The sequence below is a fragment of the Camponotus floridanus genome, unplaced genomic scaffold (assembly GCF_003227725.1).
Source record: "Camponotus floridanus strain SB8 unplaced genomic scaffold, Cflo_v7.5 scaffold31, whole genome shotgun sequence".
Taxonomy (NCBI): domain Eukaryota; kingdom Metazoa; phylum Arthropoda; class Insecta; order Hymenoptera; family Formicidae; genus Camponotus; species Camponotus floridanus.
The window spans coordinates 455,002-473,584 of NW_020229448.1; the positions used below are offsets into that span (position 1 = coordinate 455,002).

At 35.1% G+C, this 18,583-nt stretch overlaps 3 protein-coding genes across 4 annotated transcripts; 2 read left to right on the forward strand and 1 right to left on the reverse strand.

Annotated features, from left to right (window-relative positions):
- On the forward strand, window positions 1–5,488 carry LOC105252381. 2 transcript variants are annotated; one of them, XM_011259730.3, is made up of 5 exons: window positions 1–183; window positions 329–426; window positions 1,299–1,364; window positions 1,890–2,023; window positions 2,206–5,488. In XM_011259730.3, the coding sequence occupies exons 2-5, from the start codon at window positions 385–387 to the stop codon at window positions 5,273–5,275; spliced, it is 3,312 nt and encodes a 1,103-aa protein (XP_011258032.1). In that variant the 5' UTR covers window positions 1–183; window positions 329–384; the 3' UTR covers window positions 5,276–5,488. The 2 variants fall into 2 exon arrangements, with proteins under 2 accessions (XP_011258032.1, XP_025266156.1); XM_025410371.1 differs by having other exon boundaries at window positions 7–179.
- A 796-nt stretch (window positions 5,489–6,284) lies between these two features.
- Window positions 6,285–6,874, reverse strand: LOC105252382 (peritrophin-48-like). Its single transcript, XM_011259732.3, has one exon. It carries the CDS (start codon window positions 6,847–6,849, stop codon window positions 6,385–6,387), a length of 465 nt encoding a protein of 154 aa, XP_011258034.1. The 5' UTR covers window positions 6,850–6,874; the 3' UTR covers window positions 6,285–6,384.
- Window positions 6,875–7,953: 1,079 nt separating this feature from the next.
- Window positions 7,954–18,214, forward strand: LOC105252383. The gene is made up of 6 exons (XM_011259733.2): window positions 7,954–8,401; window positions 14,182–16,050; window positions 16,129–16,416; window positions 16,657–16,887; window positions 16,965–17,426; window positions 17,771–18,214. Exons 1-6 carry the CDS (start codon window positions 8,387–8,389, stop codon window positions 17,789–17,791), a joined length of 2,886 nt encoding a protein of 961 aa, XP_011258035.1. The 5' UTR covers window positions 7,954–8,386; the 3' UTR covers window positions 17,792–18,214.
- The last annotated feature ends 369 nt before the right edge of the window (window positions 18,215–18,583 follow it).

Consider the following 18,583-nt stretch of genomic DNA (forward strand, 5'->3'; position numbering starts at 1 on the left):
AGGTGGGGATGGTAGCTTATGCATTTACCGAAGGTGCTAGATTCAATCGAGTTGGCATTCGAGAGCAACAGAATCTGAATCAATATTAGATGAGTGTTGCCGTCAACATATCATCATTCGATCATTCAATATCAAAAGAAAAGTAGCGGTCCAATTTTCTTGGAAATCGTGACCCGATTGTTGGTGATTATTTTTTAAAGTTAAAAGTTAAATATTTGATTGATTGATTATTTAATATTTATTATTAGATAGATATAGCGCGTAAAGAGTGAAGAATTAGAAATTTTCTTGATGAAATTACAAAGTTTTGATTTGATATTGGATGTAGGTTGATCGAGATAAGAAGATTTGAAACGAACGGAGAAGTGAAAGATTTTGGTGGAGATGTTGATTCGCGCACCTTATTCATTATCTTTCGTTCTCGTGGTAAGTTATTTTCTTCTTTTTCAAATTTATGTAATCTATCTGAAAGTGTTAATATAAATTTAAAATTGTTTATTTTTTATTTTATATAAGCAAAAGTATTGAATTTATAAAAATTAATATAATAAAATTTTCAACGTTTCGTTTAAACTCAGAATATATTAAAAGATGATAGTGACTTATGTATGAGATTCATATTTATTTCATAAATTTTACTTTTTAAAAAAAGTTTACATTTTATAAAACATACTTTTACAAAAATTTTATATTTTGTGAAAAATGTCCTTTTTTTATAAAATGGTTGAATATACAAAAGATGTGCAATATATAATGTAAAATAAGAAAAAGTTTGATTAAATATTAGGTTCAATAGATTTTTCTCTTTACTTCGAATAAACTAATTATTGTTATTATTATTATATAAGTTAATTACTTTACTTTATTAAAATCACAAAAAAATACATCAAATGTGATAGAAAAGCTCACAACTATATTTTTTCTTAGTTTCTGTGAATATTGTCGTTTTATCATATATATATTTTATTCCTCGATCATTCTCACTTTCGTGTTGGCATACTATGCAGTTATTTGATTAGTTATTCTCGCGATATCAGACTTGCATAGATGGATCGAATCGATTGTGTGAAACTGACATTTTTTAAATTAAATTATTTACACGATCGCGTCACCAGGTGATATTGAGTATCTTCACGAAAACCTTCATATTCCACATATATTTCGAGAAATTGTATTGTATATTTGTTTATACAAATTTGTATTACTTGATTAAATTTACATTGTTAACATTACAAAATATTTATAATGTTTTCGATGGTAATTTGTCGACGAAATATTATATTTGTTAATTAAAATAGGTATGCTGTTGGTTTAGACATAATGCTGCAATTCCATTTGCCTCTCGTTCTTCGGATGCGAGTCGAGTATGTAGACTAATTAATGCATATATTTTTACATTCATATTTATTTGTATATATCATGTTTATGTAATTATTTTTTTATTCTAATAAATTTTTTCTTTGTTCTATATATATATATTAATATACATTTATAGTACGTCTTAAGTTTTTTGAACATATATGTATATATATATATATATATATATATATATGTATTTTTTATATTTTTTATTTTTATTTTTTTTATTTTTTTTGTCATCGATATATTTATACTTTTCTATCTTTTCATAATTTTGTGGATGAACGCAGAAGTTTCTACTTTTCCTATATCATGTTTTTTTCTATGATTATGATTTTTATTAAGTAATGCTTAATTAAACACTACTATAAATTTTTCGCTATCAATCACGCTTAATTGTAATTGCAATAAAATTATGCATTAATAAAATCTGCAATAGTACGCATATATAAGTATTTATATTTAAATTATTTTTTCCATATTTTTTTCAATCTTATCATTAATCTTTTTTCTTGTATGTAAATCCTCAGATGCGGCATGCATTCAAAGATAAAAAAATAGATTCCCAACATTATGATATTACTGCGCAATCTCGTACACTGAGAAAAGCGGGAGACTTATCGGATTCTTCATCTGATGACAATAGCGACAACACAATTCATAAGTATAATCTTTTATAAAATAAATCTTTATAATAAAGCGTACAATATAAACTAATATTAGGGTATAATAGGAAATAATGCGACAAAGAAAAATGAGTCTAAAAAATATATTAATTAATTTATTAAAATAAAATCTGCTGATATTCGTGTTATCAATGATTTGATTTTTCATTTTTTTGCACAGCATAATAAGGAATGAAAACGTGAATCTGAATATCTTCAGTCGTCCTAAAAATAAATATGAAGAAAATAAACAAAACGCTCCTAAGAAGAAGGTTCCATTGTTTTATCGTCCTTACCATAAACCGCTAGAGAATATTTACGAGGAAAAACAATCGGCGAATTGTTCGAGAGGTAAGAAGGAGAATCAGAGGTATTCGAGTAGCTTCGTCGCGAATTTAACGAATCGTATAACCATCGACAAGGAGTTTAAACATGTAGTTGGCAATAATTCCAAGATTAAAACGAGCAGCAGCGTTCACGAGGACGAGGACATTACTTTATGTTGGATCGAGACTACGACAATCAAAGAAAACAAAACCGTTCGACCGCTGAAGAGGCTGGTAATCCGCGAGTACACGATCTCCTTCGAGAATTCGGTAACTATACCGGATAACTATCTCGAATGCAAAAAGTTTGAAGGTGAATTAACCGCGGATGACAGTGAGATTGGTAAGACGGCTCTGTTCGAGATTATAGACGAGGACACCAAGGTCAGCAAGGTTGTCAATTTCACTTCAATTAGTCATGTTGGTGATGTTCTTGTCTGGCAACATAAAAAGGTGAAATGTGGAGTCGGTCCGGTGGTCACTAAGAACGTCATAGAGTGGAATGACGGCGAAAATCCGAAAAACCCGAAGAAAAGAGTGGAAATCAAAATTAGTCCCAAAATAAAGTCAATTGAGGAACCTTGCACGGAAAGTTCCGCGGAAGATAAAAAGAGTAGCAAACCTACTGATGTTACTACTGAATCCTGTGAAAATGCCGAAAGCGGCACTTGTGAAGCGACTACAAAATCTAATGACATTTCAAAAAGTAGTATTGAAATCATAAGCGAAGAGAAGACCACTGAATCAAAAGAAACTGGCGGCGAAACCGAAGATAATATATCTACCAGCATCACGATTCAGCCATCCGTATTACCTAGTGCAGAAATATTTACGACTACGATCTTGCCCACATTACTTATTACGAAGAAAGACATCTTAAGCTGCGAAGAGGACTCGTCAGATCCATTATGTAAGCAAAAGAATATTACACAGCCTTCATCTTCGAAAGAAGCGTCCATCGAATCAGGCACAACGGAAGAATTTATACCGATTTCAACTGAAAAAGAATCATCAACATCTTCTTCTGAAGAAGAGGAAGAGTTATTTGTTACAACTCCTGAAAATATCGTTTTCAGCACTCCAGAAATAGGTATTACAAGTAGCAAAACGGAAAAGGAGGAGGAAAAACATTTGACACCCGAAGAAGAGGCTACTTCTATCGAGTTGTCGAGCGAAAAATTAAATACGATAGACCATGTTCCGTCTTCAAGTATAACTTCAAAAGAGACTACGCAAGGTGTGACAATCACGGAATCACCGTACAGATTCACCGAATCTGTGAAAGAAAAGGAAAGATTGAGCAGTGTCTTAAACAAGCTAACTGAACCATCAATTTCCACTGAAGGTGGAATCACTGAGTCGTTTACGGAGATCAAGCAGACAACTTCGTCATCGACGACAAGCAACGAGATTATTGATTTCTCGTGCGAGAACTCTGAGGAATGCGCATCTGTCAGAAGTCCGGAATCTTGCAATGAATCTGAATGCGGCAGTGAAATCGTCAAATCTTGCGAATCAGGGATATGTTCGACGGAGGAAACCGAAGAATCAAACACGATTCTTCCGTCAACAAAAAATCAATCGTTTGTAATTGACTTATCTAACAAATCAACGATCGAAATTCACACAACTATCGCGACCTTATCTTCTCAGGAGGTTGAGAACTATTCAACGACCATCGATAACGTTGTCACTCGAAGAAGTACGACAAGAAGAAGTATGCCGCATCACAAACTAACTCTGAAAGTGAAGGTTGTTCTGGAACATATCGATGAAAAAGAGAAGAAGCATAATTTAGTCGAGGTTGAAAAGCACTTGTCATTCAATGAGAATTCGGCACAACGTCATTCTGATTTGCTGGAGCAATTGAAATTTTTGAACGAATCTGTCAACAGAGAAACTTTGAATGCGTTGTTAAATTGTACCAGCTTGAACAGCTTGACAAAGAGATTCGACATTAGATCGAACATTACGCAATTGAATGAAGCCATTGGTGATAACCACAAAGATTTGGAATTTACGAATCCTTCTGCCGGTCAAGATTTAATTTCAAACCAACCCACTTCTGAACAGGAAAACGAAGACGTCCAGTATTCCGAAGATTCCAGTATCCTTGATCAAGACAACGATCAAGAGAACGAAGTATCGTCTCGAAGACGAAAACGCAGAAGTCTTGATGATAAAATAGAAGATTTAGGTGGATTCGATATTGTTAGAAGAAATCTTATTGAATCCGAAAAATTGTCGATTACGGTTAGTCCCTGTAACGCTTCAGAATATCCTTCGACAAAGGAGGCTATACATCCTTCCACGACGATAAATAATGAAAATATTGAAAATGAGACGAGTAACGCTGTATATATAGAGAATGAAAGAAATATAGCTAAAGAAGAAAATGACAGTGTAGCTGTATTTTTAAGAGATACTGATAACGATACTAATTTAACTACTTTGGAATATCAGAATGTTAATGCGACGCAGGAGAGCATAGAGCTTTCTACAACGACAAACAATCCTGAAGAGGAGACGAGCGACACTGTACGTACAGAAAATGGAAACGATACAACTACAGAGATAATTTTAAACACAGTGCCTTCGATAAAAGAAAACATCGGCAACGAGACAAAGATAGAAGTCGTGCGACAGACATTACCAGGGATACAAGAAGATGTTTCGGTCGGGTTGCAACACGTGGTATCGGAATTTACACAAAATAACCTGACTTTCGTCAATACTAACAAGACAGACCAAACAAATCTGCCAGGTATCATAGCAGATCGCAAGGATGACAGGATTCACTCGAGGATAAGACGAGCGGTTGAAGAGGAGGTCGGATATTGGTCAAACGAAAGGATCAGAGAGGCGCCGATGGGTGGCAATCTTAGAAGTTTCACCGAAGTCACACTGTACAAAATCTTCTCTTGAATAGATTAGATATTTGGCAAGTTCAAGTTTTATTTTTCTGCTTTAGCAAATCTAATATCACATAAAAGGTAATTTCAAAAAGATTGAAATTATATTGTGTGTATATAAATTTCAATGATCCTTATTAATTTAATCATATAAATTTATAAAGGTTTTGTAATCTACATTCGACTTTCAAAACGCGGCAGATGAAATTATATGCTTTTTATTTACGACAAATGTACCTACACAAATTTATAAAAAAATATAATATGTAATTAAGATTATAAAAAAAGAAAAATGTAATTATTGATACAGAAATTAATAAGAATATTATTCTACTTATTTATACATTTATGTATTTTTTTCACGTATTTTTATCGATATAATTTTCAACGATTCCCTTTTTTTAACAATATATGAATTTAATTAATCAATTTATCTGACTTTTTCGTAGTGTGGAAGAAGCAAATATTTACAACGTTTAATAATCTTTAAACTATTAAGCGCACCTGATTATCGCACGAATGATTATAGCGTGCACGTTTATAACGCGGTCGGAAATAATTAATCGCGAACAACAATTGCACAATCGCATTGACCGAATCGCGCCTATAATGGATTGTACTAACGAGGAATTGTTACGTACTTTTATCGTTTCCATTAAGTTGAAAATAATACTGCAGGTGATAAGTATGCCTGTTAAGCATTTGATAGTCAAAAGTTCATTTGTCATTTTTTCCATCAGTCTATAACAATCTTTTTATGCCGCAAATATGTTTGTGATTTGTAATTATAGATAATTATATCACGCGCCGCATATTCACCTTGATCTCCTTTTCGCGTTAAATGTATTATTATTCCGTGTAATATTTCTTACATATCTTACACACACACATAATTTTTTTTTCACCACCTTCTTCATCTCTGATGTACGATAAGTACATACATATTTGTTACTTTAATTAATTAAAAATATTATTTTACAGCAATTATTTATTTCTACTTAAATTATTCAACAAGTGTTACATAATATTGTTACATAATGATACATCGATTTTTCGATTTTCAACATTAAATCTTTTACACAGATTGCAATCAAATTCATGCGATATATTTATGGAATTTGATTACGTTTGTGTTTCTGAGCATAAATATGTCTGTGGTGGTACGCACTTCTCCGACATTGGGTTGAACACTAGCGTGTTTGGGCACGAGAGGTTACTCATCATGGCATAACCGCTGCCATTCCAATAACACAGGTAATACATCTTACAGCTCGCGTCCTGTATCGGGAATCTACCATAGCGAAGGCAACCGTATTGTGGTGTTTGCTGGCACGTAGTTGTATTTCCGGGCACGCATCTACCTTGATTAGGATCGAATAGGGCAGAACTGGCGCACGACAGCATCACCGGCACCAGGGTCGCGCCGTTGTCTATGCATATGTAATAATTTTTACATGTTCCGTCGTCGATCTCGAAGGCTCCTATCTCGGTGCAGGTAGAGTTCGTCGTGTTTTGAGTCCCAGCGACTTTGACCAGGCTGAAGCACACAAGACTCAGAAAGATAACGATTGATAAACGTTCCATCATTTTGTCATGTCGTGTCGATTCGATGCGACTGAGATTCAATTTATAATGTCGCTAACGAAAGAGATTTATAGTTTAATTGTACTGTCATTCGTTTATCAGGTTTATCAAGCAGTATATTTACGTAATCTTAGTATACAGATAAAATGAGAAGACCTTGGTATAGATTTTGCCGCATAAAATTTTGCCTGTACTCGAAATTCCAATCTAAATTTTATAGATGGATCTCCGACTAATTTTCTTCAATATTTTTCCCCTCTTATTTATCACTTAAACTTTAATTTTATTATGTTCTAATTAAGTATAATAATTTATTTACTATATCATATATTATGTATCTCTCTCCTTTTCCTTTCTTTCTCTTCTCGATTATAAATTAATACAGTCACATTAATGCGATGCAATTGAAATATAACATTGTGTGTCCAATGTCATTTAAAATCAAGACAATACTGGGACATCCCCGACGCTTCTTTTCAGGTGAAACGTTGGACGATTTAGAATGCGCCGTTTTTAACGCGATGGCCTTACAACGAGGAAATCGAGGGTGAATCTACGGAATACAAAATCGCCAGAAAGCGGCGAGAAAGTCGCGCATTGGGTTTAACGTCCTGGCGTTATTATATTGCACGTTTCTATACGTGTTCGCTTTATATGTCGATTATGTGCATATCCTCTATGAAATCATCGGATAAAAATAAGTCATCATTCTACGTATTTCATTTTCTCATATCAAACATTTATTTATTTTACATCTTGTTAGTAGTCTCTAATCTCTATAATTATTTGCAATATGTAATTTAATATATTACATTTTTTTATATTAAACATATATCAAAAAGTTAATAATATATATTTTTTGTTATATGTCAGAAAATATTACACATTATATAAAACTGAAACCAGTTATTATTATTCCAATAAAGAAATCATGGTTTTGACATTCCAACTCGACTCCAGGATCTCCGATTCCAGGTCTTCAATACTTATTATGAGCATAATCGAGGGAATTTTGTCAGAAATAGGAAAATCCTGCAGGTCGAAAAATTCTTCGCTTTTCCGTAGATGCAGTTGTGGCCTGACAGAAAGAAAAAGGGATTGGTTGCGTACGGAAGGATCCTTTTGGAGCAAGGGAAAGGTGCAAGGTGGGAAGGAGAGAGAGGTGTCAGGTAGGAAGGAGAGAAGCGCAAATGTATATAAGTGACTTGGACCGAAGAAGCTTCAATGGACTCTCTCTTTGACCCTGATCAAGAGCGCATCCTTCCTTTTCATTTTTTGCCATCTCCCTTCCCACGCGTGGTCGTGCCGCATTTCAGGGTCCTGCGTCCTTCCACTTCAACCTTCACCTTCTCGCGACGAGGAACAGAATCGAGTTACCGTGTCTGTCGGTCGCGTATTACACGTCGTGACAATGTCATAAGATTGAGAGTTAAGGATCCGATTTGCTCTCAAGAAAAAGATTCAGGACGAAGAGTGTGATTTTGGTTTTACGTGCAAACTGTGACATGTTCTTGACAAGAAGTTCCTGACTGTGGGAGAAATGGATGCTCGAAGAGTGAGTAATACTATCGCTAAAAAATCATTAAAATTATTGCCGGTGTTCAATAAGCATTTGTTGAGTTGATATTGTTGTTAGATCAAATTTAAATAATTAGCTGCAAATTGTTATGAATCATTAATTCGCTTGCATTTATTATTATTAGTTAAAAAATGAATTGTATCAAATCTTAAAAATTTTTAAATAGTCTGATACTTTTATTTTATATAATAAAAATGTTCTGCAGTGCAATTTTAGGACTAGTAATATGTAGAATATTCGTTATAAGACATATTATTTGTAGCATTAAATTTTTTAGTGCTATAAAATATAATTTTTGACTAAAATGCAAATTACTGTTCACGTTTCTAGGTCACTTTAGTGTAGCAATTTAATGATGGATTATTTTAATATGTGTCATAAGTCTACTATGCGATATCGATAACGAGGCGAATCGTGTAGATTGCACGATTATAATATACCGAGAGTCATGGGAGCTTTGACGATATAGAAAAGACCGTGTACCGCTTTCGAGTATAATTAATATTGCATATGGATGAAAAATAAATGCGGACTCTGCATTTATTTCAAATATTGTTTCACCGATTTTAGCTCTAATATTCGCGCATATATTCCGTATAATTGATTTATGTTGGGATTTATAATACGAATATTTTTGTCGGAAGATACGAAAAATTATAAAAAAAACAATAAAAAATTATTTTTAAAATATGTAGATACAAAATATTTATTGTCGAGCAATAATGCAGTAGGAAAGCGGGAAAAAATTCTGCGTACATTGTAAATAAATTTTACTTATTATAAATAATTGGCATTGGTCACAGGTTTTCTCTAATCCTAATCGAAATTGATTTCTTTAGGCGAATTAATTCGATTTCATAAATCGGCGGAAATCATCTCAGAGAGTCACGTTCTATAATTAATCAGGAGAGCGAAGTAGTATGTTAATGCACGGCCAGTGTTGTGTCTCGAGAGTCACGGCTGATTTATGCACACTGCGAATTGTGCGCGTCGGAGACGTACGCCGCACGACGAAGACGTATGCCGCTTTCGAGGCGAACGATCAAGCTGTTTGGCACAGCGCCAATCGAAGAGGGAAACTCTTTTGGACGACCTAAATCTGTCGCTTTCCGTTTGTCCGTTTTATCTAGTCTCGATTTCCAAAAACGTGTACGGAAATGTGATTATTTCGTGATTACGTGTGAGATATATATATTTATTAAATATAATTATATAAAATTATTATTTCAAAATTAGCGGAAAATGTAAACAAAGCATTATTTCTTATCGGATAAATTTTAGCTTAAACAAGAGATCCCTTAAGGAAAGAATTTAAACTTACTTTTCATTTGCATGTATTTTGTTGATGCAACTTTAGCAAAGTGTCTTATTATTGATTTTTACGATTTATGCGACATCTAAGCAAATACGAAACTATTTTTATATTTCAATTATGCATAACATTCCAGTTGTTTGGTATTTTATTTGCATGTGAAAAATTTGTTACTGTCTGTCAATATTAAAAATCGAGATAGGTGTACCGCGGATATTGTAATATTTACTTCACAAATCGTTTAAATGAGCATGGCAAATAAGTCAAGACTAACAGAAATCTTTGCATTGACAAAAGAAAGGTGAAGTCTTCTTTCGTTTGTTGGTCACATTCTTTTGTTGCCAATAATTTTCTAAAGTGATCTTATACATTTGTTAGGTTTTTGTATTTTTTATTAAATATTTATGCAATTAAATTTTCTAAAATAAGAAAGTTCGCGTGATAATAAACTGAGATATATTTACAGTCTATTTTGCAAACAAGACGATAATTTATTGGAAATAATATTTTTTTCTCCAAATTGATAATTTTAATTAATTATAATAAAACATTAAGTTATTTCCGTTTTTTTATAAAATCATATGAGAGACGAAAAGATGCAAATGTCATATTCTACCGACACTCGTCGAACTGGAGCAGAGCTCGCGATGTAAATACGATAGTTAACTCTCTCTGTCTCGACGCTCTTGTAATTGTCTTCCGCGCCGTTGAAGAACCGTTAGGGCTCGTCTTTTCCACAAGATCGCCGACGTCTTCCGATTTTCTCTCGACTATTCCCACGGGACGTGGCTTAAAGAGAAGTTAAACTCTGTCTTGAAAAGTGACAGCACAATATCTTTATCTTTTTAGTCTTGTTGCGCGTTGTATATATATTAGTTTAAAAATTATTTCGCAGGAAAAACGTACTCTGAGATATTCTAGAGGTACATAAATCTTCTTATGTACGTATTTTCTTCATAAAGTAATTTAACTGCGTAATCGTGCTGTGCTAAAGAAAGTTCGCGCAGATGAGCGCGACGAGGTCCTCGGACAACATCGAAAGTTTCAGCCTTCGAATATCGATCTCGTCGATGAAACGATCTCGATTTCACGGAGATACCTGGTGAGGATTTCTCATAAACGTGATGACGGTTTCATTTTGGGCGACGTTATTCCAAGCAAGAGAGAGAGAGAGAGAGAGAGAGAGAGAGAGAGAGAGAGAGAGAGAGAGAGAGAGAGAGAGAGAGAGAGAGAGAGAGAAAGAGAGAGAGAGAGAGAGAGAGAGAGAGAGAGAGAGAGAGAGAGAGAGAGAGGGAGAGAGAGAGAGAGAGAGAGAGCGCAGCCTCATTATTGGCCTCATTAACGGTTCGACTCGATTAACGTTGATATTCATTTCCCGATAAACGTGCACGTTCGTCTCACGTGGGACACGCACCTACGCATATGTATGTATACGCACGGATTACAGGTGCGCACGAGCGCGTTACATCGTCTTCTCTCGCGTTGTAGGTCTCGACTCTCGTAATACCCACAGCCCACTTACCTACATTACTCGTCGTATGAGTGTGAGCGGTCGCTACATCCACGACATCGGCGACGGGTTCATGAGCGCAGTGGCGTAATCAATTTTAATAAATGGTCGTTTCAATAATGAATTTCTGCGGCATCGTGAGACGCTCTTAATGAGAAAGCGCGCGAATGCAACCTCCACGCGATTGCATCCTCGCATCTTTTTTTTTTTCAAATCGACGTTTGTTAGAATCTGTAGTATTTATTCTTTAATACCATGTTATTATGCGTTAATTAAGTACAATTATGACAATTTTGTTTGTACATTTATTTATTGATACATAAACGATTGTCTTTTGTATCAGAAGTAATTAATAAATTGAGACGTAAAGAAATTCTTTTAAATTCTTTTGACAAAAGCGCAATTTAATGTAATTTTATGTAATTTTATTTTGATTTTAATTTGATTTGCATATTTATTTTTCATCTTATCGTCTCATCAATTCCATTAGCCAAGAAGCTTGCCAGAACTTACTTTTGAGAGCGAAAGTTATAAGATGCATCAAGATGCATGGTTGATTTTCAATGTCGTAGTTACGCTGCTGCAAACGCATTCGTATCGTATTTTCTCATCTCGCATCATGTCGAGACCCCGCAATATTGCGATCAAAATCGATATAATGCAGCAGCCAAATGGAATCATAATCTTACAACCAAACGTGACGGCCGGAGAAAAGAATCGATGTATTAGCTGTACGTTCGATACGATCGTGGAACCTGTGTGCCAAATCGATGCTCTCCAGATGTTCTCTCGACGATCGCTAGCCGAGAAATCGGATCTATCCGCTTCCTAGTAGATTTTGACCTGTTCTTCTATCCTTGATTCCATCCTTGACTTAAGAGTGCGGAGTCACTATTATTCTCAATCCATGCTTGATTAATACCTGCCGGGTATCTGTAGCCCACTGACTTCTCTCATTAACGATTCTCCTAGAAAACAGCACAACATCATTTCACTCTGCTAGACCTACACTATTATATTAAAAAAACATACATAAAGAAACGAATAGATGTACAGAAGATTTATGAATTAAATAAAAAATATCTAATCACGTCGATATACAGCAAACTTTGAAGAACATTTTTTTTATTGCATAAAGTTTCTCGTTCTTCACGAGAAGTGTATAATAATTTTGATTTGAATGTTACAGTCATCAATTTAGCAGTCATTTTACGTCGAACACCTGTAAACGCAACCATCTACGCGATACATCGCGAATAACGTGTTACAGACAGAAGATGCGCTCTCGTCGGAAGTAATTTGCATAACGCTCGTCTGCATCGTAACGCGTTATTAGAGGCGCGTGTGTGCCTCCCTTTTTTTCGTTTTTTCACTTTCCTATGCGGCTTCCGGTTCGCGGGAACAAACACGGTCATCCGCGACTACTCTCGTTCTCTCTCACAAGAAGCGCGGACTCGGGAAGAACTAGCACGTGGAGCTCCTGCATTTAATTCACGTGAGAGAATCTCAGCACTGTGCTAGTGGGTGCTGCGAATCGCGACATATTCCCGGCCTTTCTTCGACATTTCATTCGTTTTCCTCGCGGTCTTCCGCGACAAAGGTTTCCTTGCACCAATTCTCCACTTATTGCTATTCCCGAGAGAGAATAATTCGCGCACATCGAACTTTATCATTTATATTATCATTCATATTATTATTTTTGTAGCGTTTTAGTCCTACATTCTTTATTTCGTTGAAATAATTGTATAACATTTTTTTAATTATGCTTATGAGCAATTTCTGATTAGACTTTAAGGATTTAATTAAAGGAGTAATTCATCAGAACACCAATATTCCAGAAGCTATAGTGTTTCGAAATAAATCCATTACGATAAATAATTATAATTATTTCTAAAAAAACTGATTAAATTTATATTTAAAATTATATTTAAAAATATATTGGAAATATCTTGTCTGTAATTATTGACGTACACATTAGATAATAATTTCATACACATATAACCGAGTAAGTGAATAGACGAAAGAAACTCATATGAAGCAATTCTACGGAATTGAATCCGTGGCACATTCTCGACCTCACATTGCATTCTATATGCCTTATGACCTCTTGTGCCATCGGTAATGACTGGCTGGCTTAGAATCTCCTCAAGAAAACGATGATTGCCAGGTTCTATGTCGGTTAAATAGGTCGAAGAGCCTCGGAATCTCGAACGACATTTACGAGTGCTTTTCACTCACTTAGAAAGCCAATTTTGAAATTAACCAGGTACGTCGGGCAAAATCTAATAACGCTAAACAAGTGTGAAAAATTATTGAAAATTATTGACGAGCGTATGTATTTGCAGCAGTTTGAAAAACATTTCAAACGCAGCTGCCACCAATTGTCTTAGTCGTTTCGCGTAATGATTTTTGTGGCGCAGTAATGCTGTTCGTTTCTTGTATGAATTACATGTAGCAAGCGTAAAACGGGGTAATCAGCTGCATCCAGGACTAAAGAGAGGGAAACCAAGTCCAACGAGGACTCCATTCTAAAATAACAAGGGAGAAGACGAGTTTCGAGCACGGCATACATAATTCTCGGTAGAACGATTCCCATGATGCGACCTGGTTTATTCTATCGCACGTTTATTCCACCATCGTGTCATTGATTGTTGCGGAAAGTGTATATAATAATATAATACATAAAAGCCATTCGTCGGTCAAATAATATCTAGAATATCGAGAAAAGAATAAAGAGAAAAGCAATACTTATGTATCGATTTTAACAACTAAACGATTGTTTCTAAAATTAGTTATAGCAAAATATATGCGAATAATTTGCAGATTCTTTCTCTCTTTTTTTACACAATATTATTTTTTATTTTAAATAAAATTACTATTTTTAATAAATCCCTCTTGGTCCTCTTGTTGTGAAGCATTAATTTGATATTCCAGGCCTTGCCATTCTTACTGCTAGTGATTTGCGCAATCAGCGCGGCCTCTATCATCAGGAATGGCCGGGGTGGCCCTAACAACATTCGACGCATTCGCAGAATCAATTTGAGCGAATATCTTGTTCCACCACCACCGCCGAGACTTCATCCACCTGGTAGAGTCGCAAGGTTGGTTACCCCTCCACCAACCGAGGGATCAGGATACTTTTCGCAGTTCATGAATTGGTTGAATCCCTTCGCTTTTTCAGAAACACTGTTACCTCCACCACCTCCTCCACCGTATACGGAAACTCCGTATCCTCCGAAGTTATCCTCCGTATCGCCGAAGTTTGTACCTCCTTCAGCTCCAGCGGAGATCTATGGCGGTCCCTCTCCTACGACTTACGACAAACCACCTCCTCCTCCAGCTTCTTATTCGGAATATCCTCCCGCGAACAAAGCCAAAAACTGCAATCCTTGCAACAAAGAACCCTGGATTCCGATACAGCACGGTGAATTTTCTCATTCGGGAGCTGCTTCCTTCGCCCCGCCACCACCGCCATCATTGGATGGCCGATATCTGCCACCCAGAAACCACGAAACACCTCACGACGCTTATCATGCCGCTTCTCAAGAAGTTAGAGCTGCTTCTCAAGAAGTTAGAGCTACGGATTTTAGTTTGGCGCCACCATTGCCCGGTGAAGAAGGATCTTTCATTAACCCGCTGCCAAATCCACATCTGTATCCTGGAGCAATACCGCCTCTCTACAAGGCGGAACTTTTCAATTATTCTGTGGAAGCCGTCTCCAATAGTAACTCGGAATATCTTGACGCCCCACCAGCATCATCATCACCTGTTTTTGAAAATGTTCTGTCCACGGGAAATGGCTCTTTCCCGGGTGCAGAATTCAATTTTAACAGTGGAGCATCCGTTTACTCACATCCTTCAAATTCTGATCGAGGAGTTATTCATCAAGAATATATCAATCCTGGCGCGAACAATGGAGAGCTCGACTACTTTAACCTTCAAAATTATGTTGCGCACGGCGATTTGTCTCCTAGCGACACTCAGATATCTCACGGTCATTCAGATCTTATACCAGACCAGCAAAGATTTGAAAATACCGCAACTCAAAGTTCATTCGATTCCATAAGTCATCAAACGTCGTTCGACAATTCCGATGTTTCCATCGATCAAAATCTTTCCGGCAGCTACGGGATTTCCGGTCTCGATCAAATACCGGGCAATCTCGAGCACCAATACAACGATTTGTCCTCCAGCGCTAACGTTGCTGAAGACTCTCGCGCGCCTTTGCGCGTTACAGATGGATCTTCCGCAAAGAGTGAAGATTCAATACATTTTGAGGAGTCACCGTTGCTAGATTTCACGGACAAGGATGAAAGTCGGACGGACTCGTCCTCGATACCGCCGACCTCTAACGCGTTCACAGACTCCACTAATACCGAGGCTGCCGGGACAACTTTAACACATGATGACGAAGTTTATGGAACACATCACGACATTACTGCAACAGAATCTTACTTTCCTGAGGATCATTTCCAGACGATCAAGTTTGTAACACCTTCAGAAGAATCGAAGATCAACGATACTACGACACAAGACTCCAATGAAGGTCTCCGTGATAATAAGATTCTTCGGGGGCAAGATGTTTCTTATATTCCGCCATCCGATCAGGTTGGGTATTTATGGCCGAGCGTTTTATCAACGACTTCGAGAAATACAGAGAGCAGAAAGTATTGGCCCTCTGCGAAACCTGTATTGAACATTTTTGACGATGCGGAGGAAACATTGAATGAAAATATTAATGTTAAACCGAAAGATGCGAATAAGACATCAACGAAACTAAACGACAAGAAGAAGAATAAACAGGTGATATTATTGAATAGAAGAACACATCTTGAAAAAATCTTGTTAATAATTAATCTAATTCTTTGTAATTAAATTTAGGTGCAAGTTATTATTCCCTACACGTCACAATACACACCACTTCCGTTCCATTCATCACACGACTCACATCACGAGCGAAAGGCTCTGAATTTTACGAGGGAGTCCAATCACGACTATTTTATCGAGGAATCAAGACGCAATGTTAAAGTTAGCCTTCCGAACTCTTCGTATATTTGGAATATTTCGACATTATTGGGAAATATTATTAGGAAACCAGTCGGTATTAAAGTAAATAACTCCATAGACGTACATAAATTGCAAAAGAATATTGATAATTGGACGATACAGGTAAATATCATACTATTTTAATGAATATTTCTATGAATCGATAAGATAAAATAATAGGTACAATTTTTTAAATCCTGTAGGGCGAATAAACTGGTGGATTTTATTTTAGATTGCAAAAGTAATTTTGATGATAGACTCTTTCGACAATATCAAATATTATTAATATAATAAATTATAATGATAATCCTAGCATACATATAATAGAATAGTGATAAATATCCTTTTTTATGTTCAATTTAGGAATATTCGAAGGGTACTACTGCTAGTACAATATCATCTAGTTCGGTCAATCCGTATCTTTTCCCTTCAAAACAGATTCCTGATAAGTACCTGACAACCACCGAATCTGTTAATTCTGCAATTGGTCCTTACAACGATAATGTTAAAACATTTACTTTGGCCGGATTCAGTTTCAATGATCTAGATTACAAAGGTTCGGCCAGTGAGCATGTGGAAGGACAGCGAGTAAAAGTAATTGATTAAAATTTCATGAACATATCGATATCAAGAATTAATGCCTTATCTTTTTTCGCTGCCTTCTGTTTAAGATGACTGAAAATTCAAAGTCTGAAAGTTCTACTGAAGCTTCTACCGCATCTACAAAGGACGACCTTATATGGCAGGGCTTCTCCGTGGATATTTCTCCGGTGAATAAGGAACGTATTTATGTGGTGACGCCTCTGCCATATAACGTAACCACTCCAAAATCAAATTCTGCCGATAAGAAGAAAGAAAAGGCGATGAAAGAAGCAGACAGAAATTCGAAAGTCTTAGAAACGGACACGAAAAGAACCAAGAATAAGTCCAATACGTTCGAGTTAATCGAGAAAGCCTACCAAGTGTTACCTCAGGCTGTGAACAACTTGGCTGTAGCTTCTACGGGTCCTGAGAGCGTTCCTTTATGGGGCATTATGGAGCACGAGGAATTTGCGACGCTTGATGAGAATGAACACGAGAGCGAAGACAGTGAATCTCTTGAAAGTCCTGTGTTGTATGCTGGACACTCAAAGGTATGTACAATTATATATCGTATATTTAATTTATAATTATATTCTTTATCTAAATTATTTTATTTGCCTATTTTAATTTATTTTTTATTTTATAAAGTTATTTACTTATTAGTTATTATACTATTTATTAGTTATTTATTTTAAATATTGTATAACTTTATATTATAATCTATGATTATATTGTTCTTATATTTAAAGAGTATTTTAAAACAGAATTATGGCTCTCTTTTCTTCAATTTTCTATCTTCCTGCATTTTTTGATCGTTGAGATATTATATATACTTTAATTTTTACTGTGATCAGTAAAACGTTTTAAAATAATTTAATTTTTTTTTATTTTATAGGTCTCACGTGCCAGGCGATAACGAATTAATTGTGAAAAATGCTCAAAAAGATTATTTGTGCATGTGCAGACAATATTGATAATATTTAGTGAAAAATGAGTGATTGTGAACAGTTATTTTATTATAGAATTCTTCGTGATTGCATTTCAACAAACTTCTTACTTGATAAGATTTAATGCAAATCGTAATGTAAATCCTCTCTCTCTTTCTCTCTCTCTCTCTCTCTCTCTCTCTCTTTCACTCACTCACTATTTTGAGTCTACGTATGTGCATAAGTGATTATTGTGGCCAGTGTACCGGATAAATGTATTTTATAATCCGAACATGTGTATTTCTACGAGTTATAAGTAGTTCAATAAGTCTAAAACAAGAAATAGGAGAAACTGTGACAGCATGGCATTTGCACTAAGTTGTCATCACAACTTTTGTTTGGAAATCAATATTTCATATAGCTAATTTATATAATTGTAAATAAGCTATATATATATATATATATATATTTATGTATATATATATATGTATATAGATTTAATAATTTTCATTTTGATAATTATCTCTTTCACAAGAGAATTCTGCTGTTTTTTAACAGTTCAATCATACTTGCGTTATTTGGATTAAGATAAAAAATAAAAAATATGTTATAATCTTTTTTATATTAAAATTTTGTATTTTTAGAAATTTGATATTGGATTATTTTATAATATATTCTTGAAGTCAAGTTTTCTTCTACAAAAATGTCAAGAAAAATCGTCATTTTTTTGTGATTTGCTTGTCTTTAATATTACATGTTTTTATATAACTCAATCTTAAATT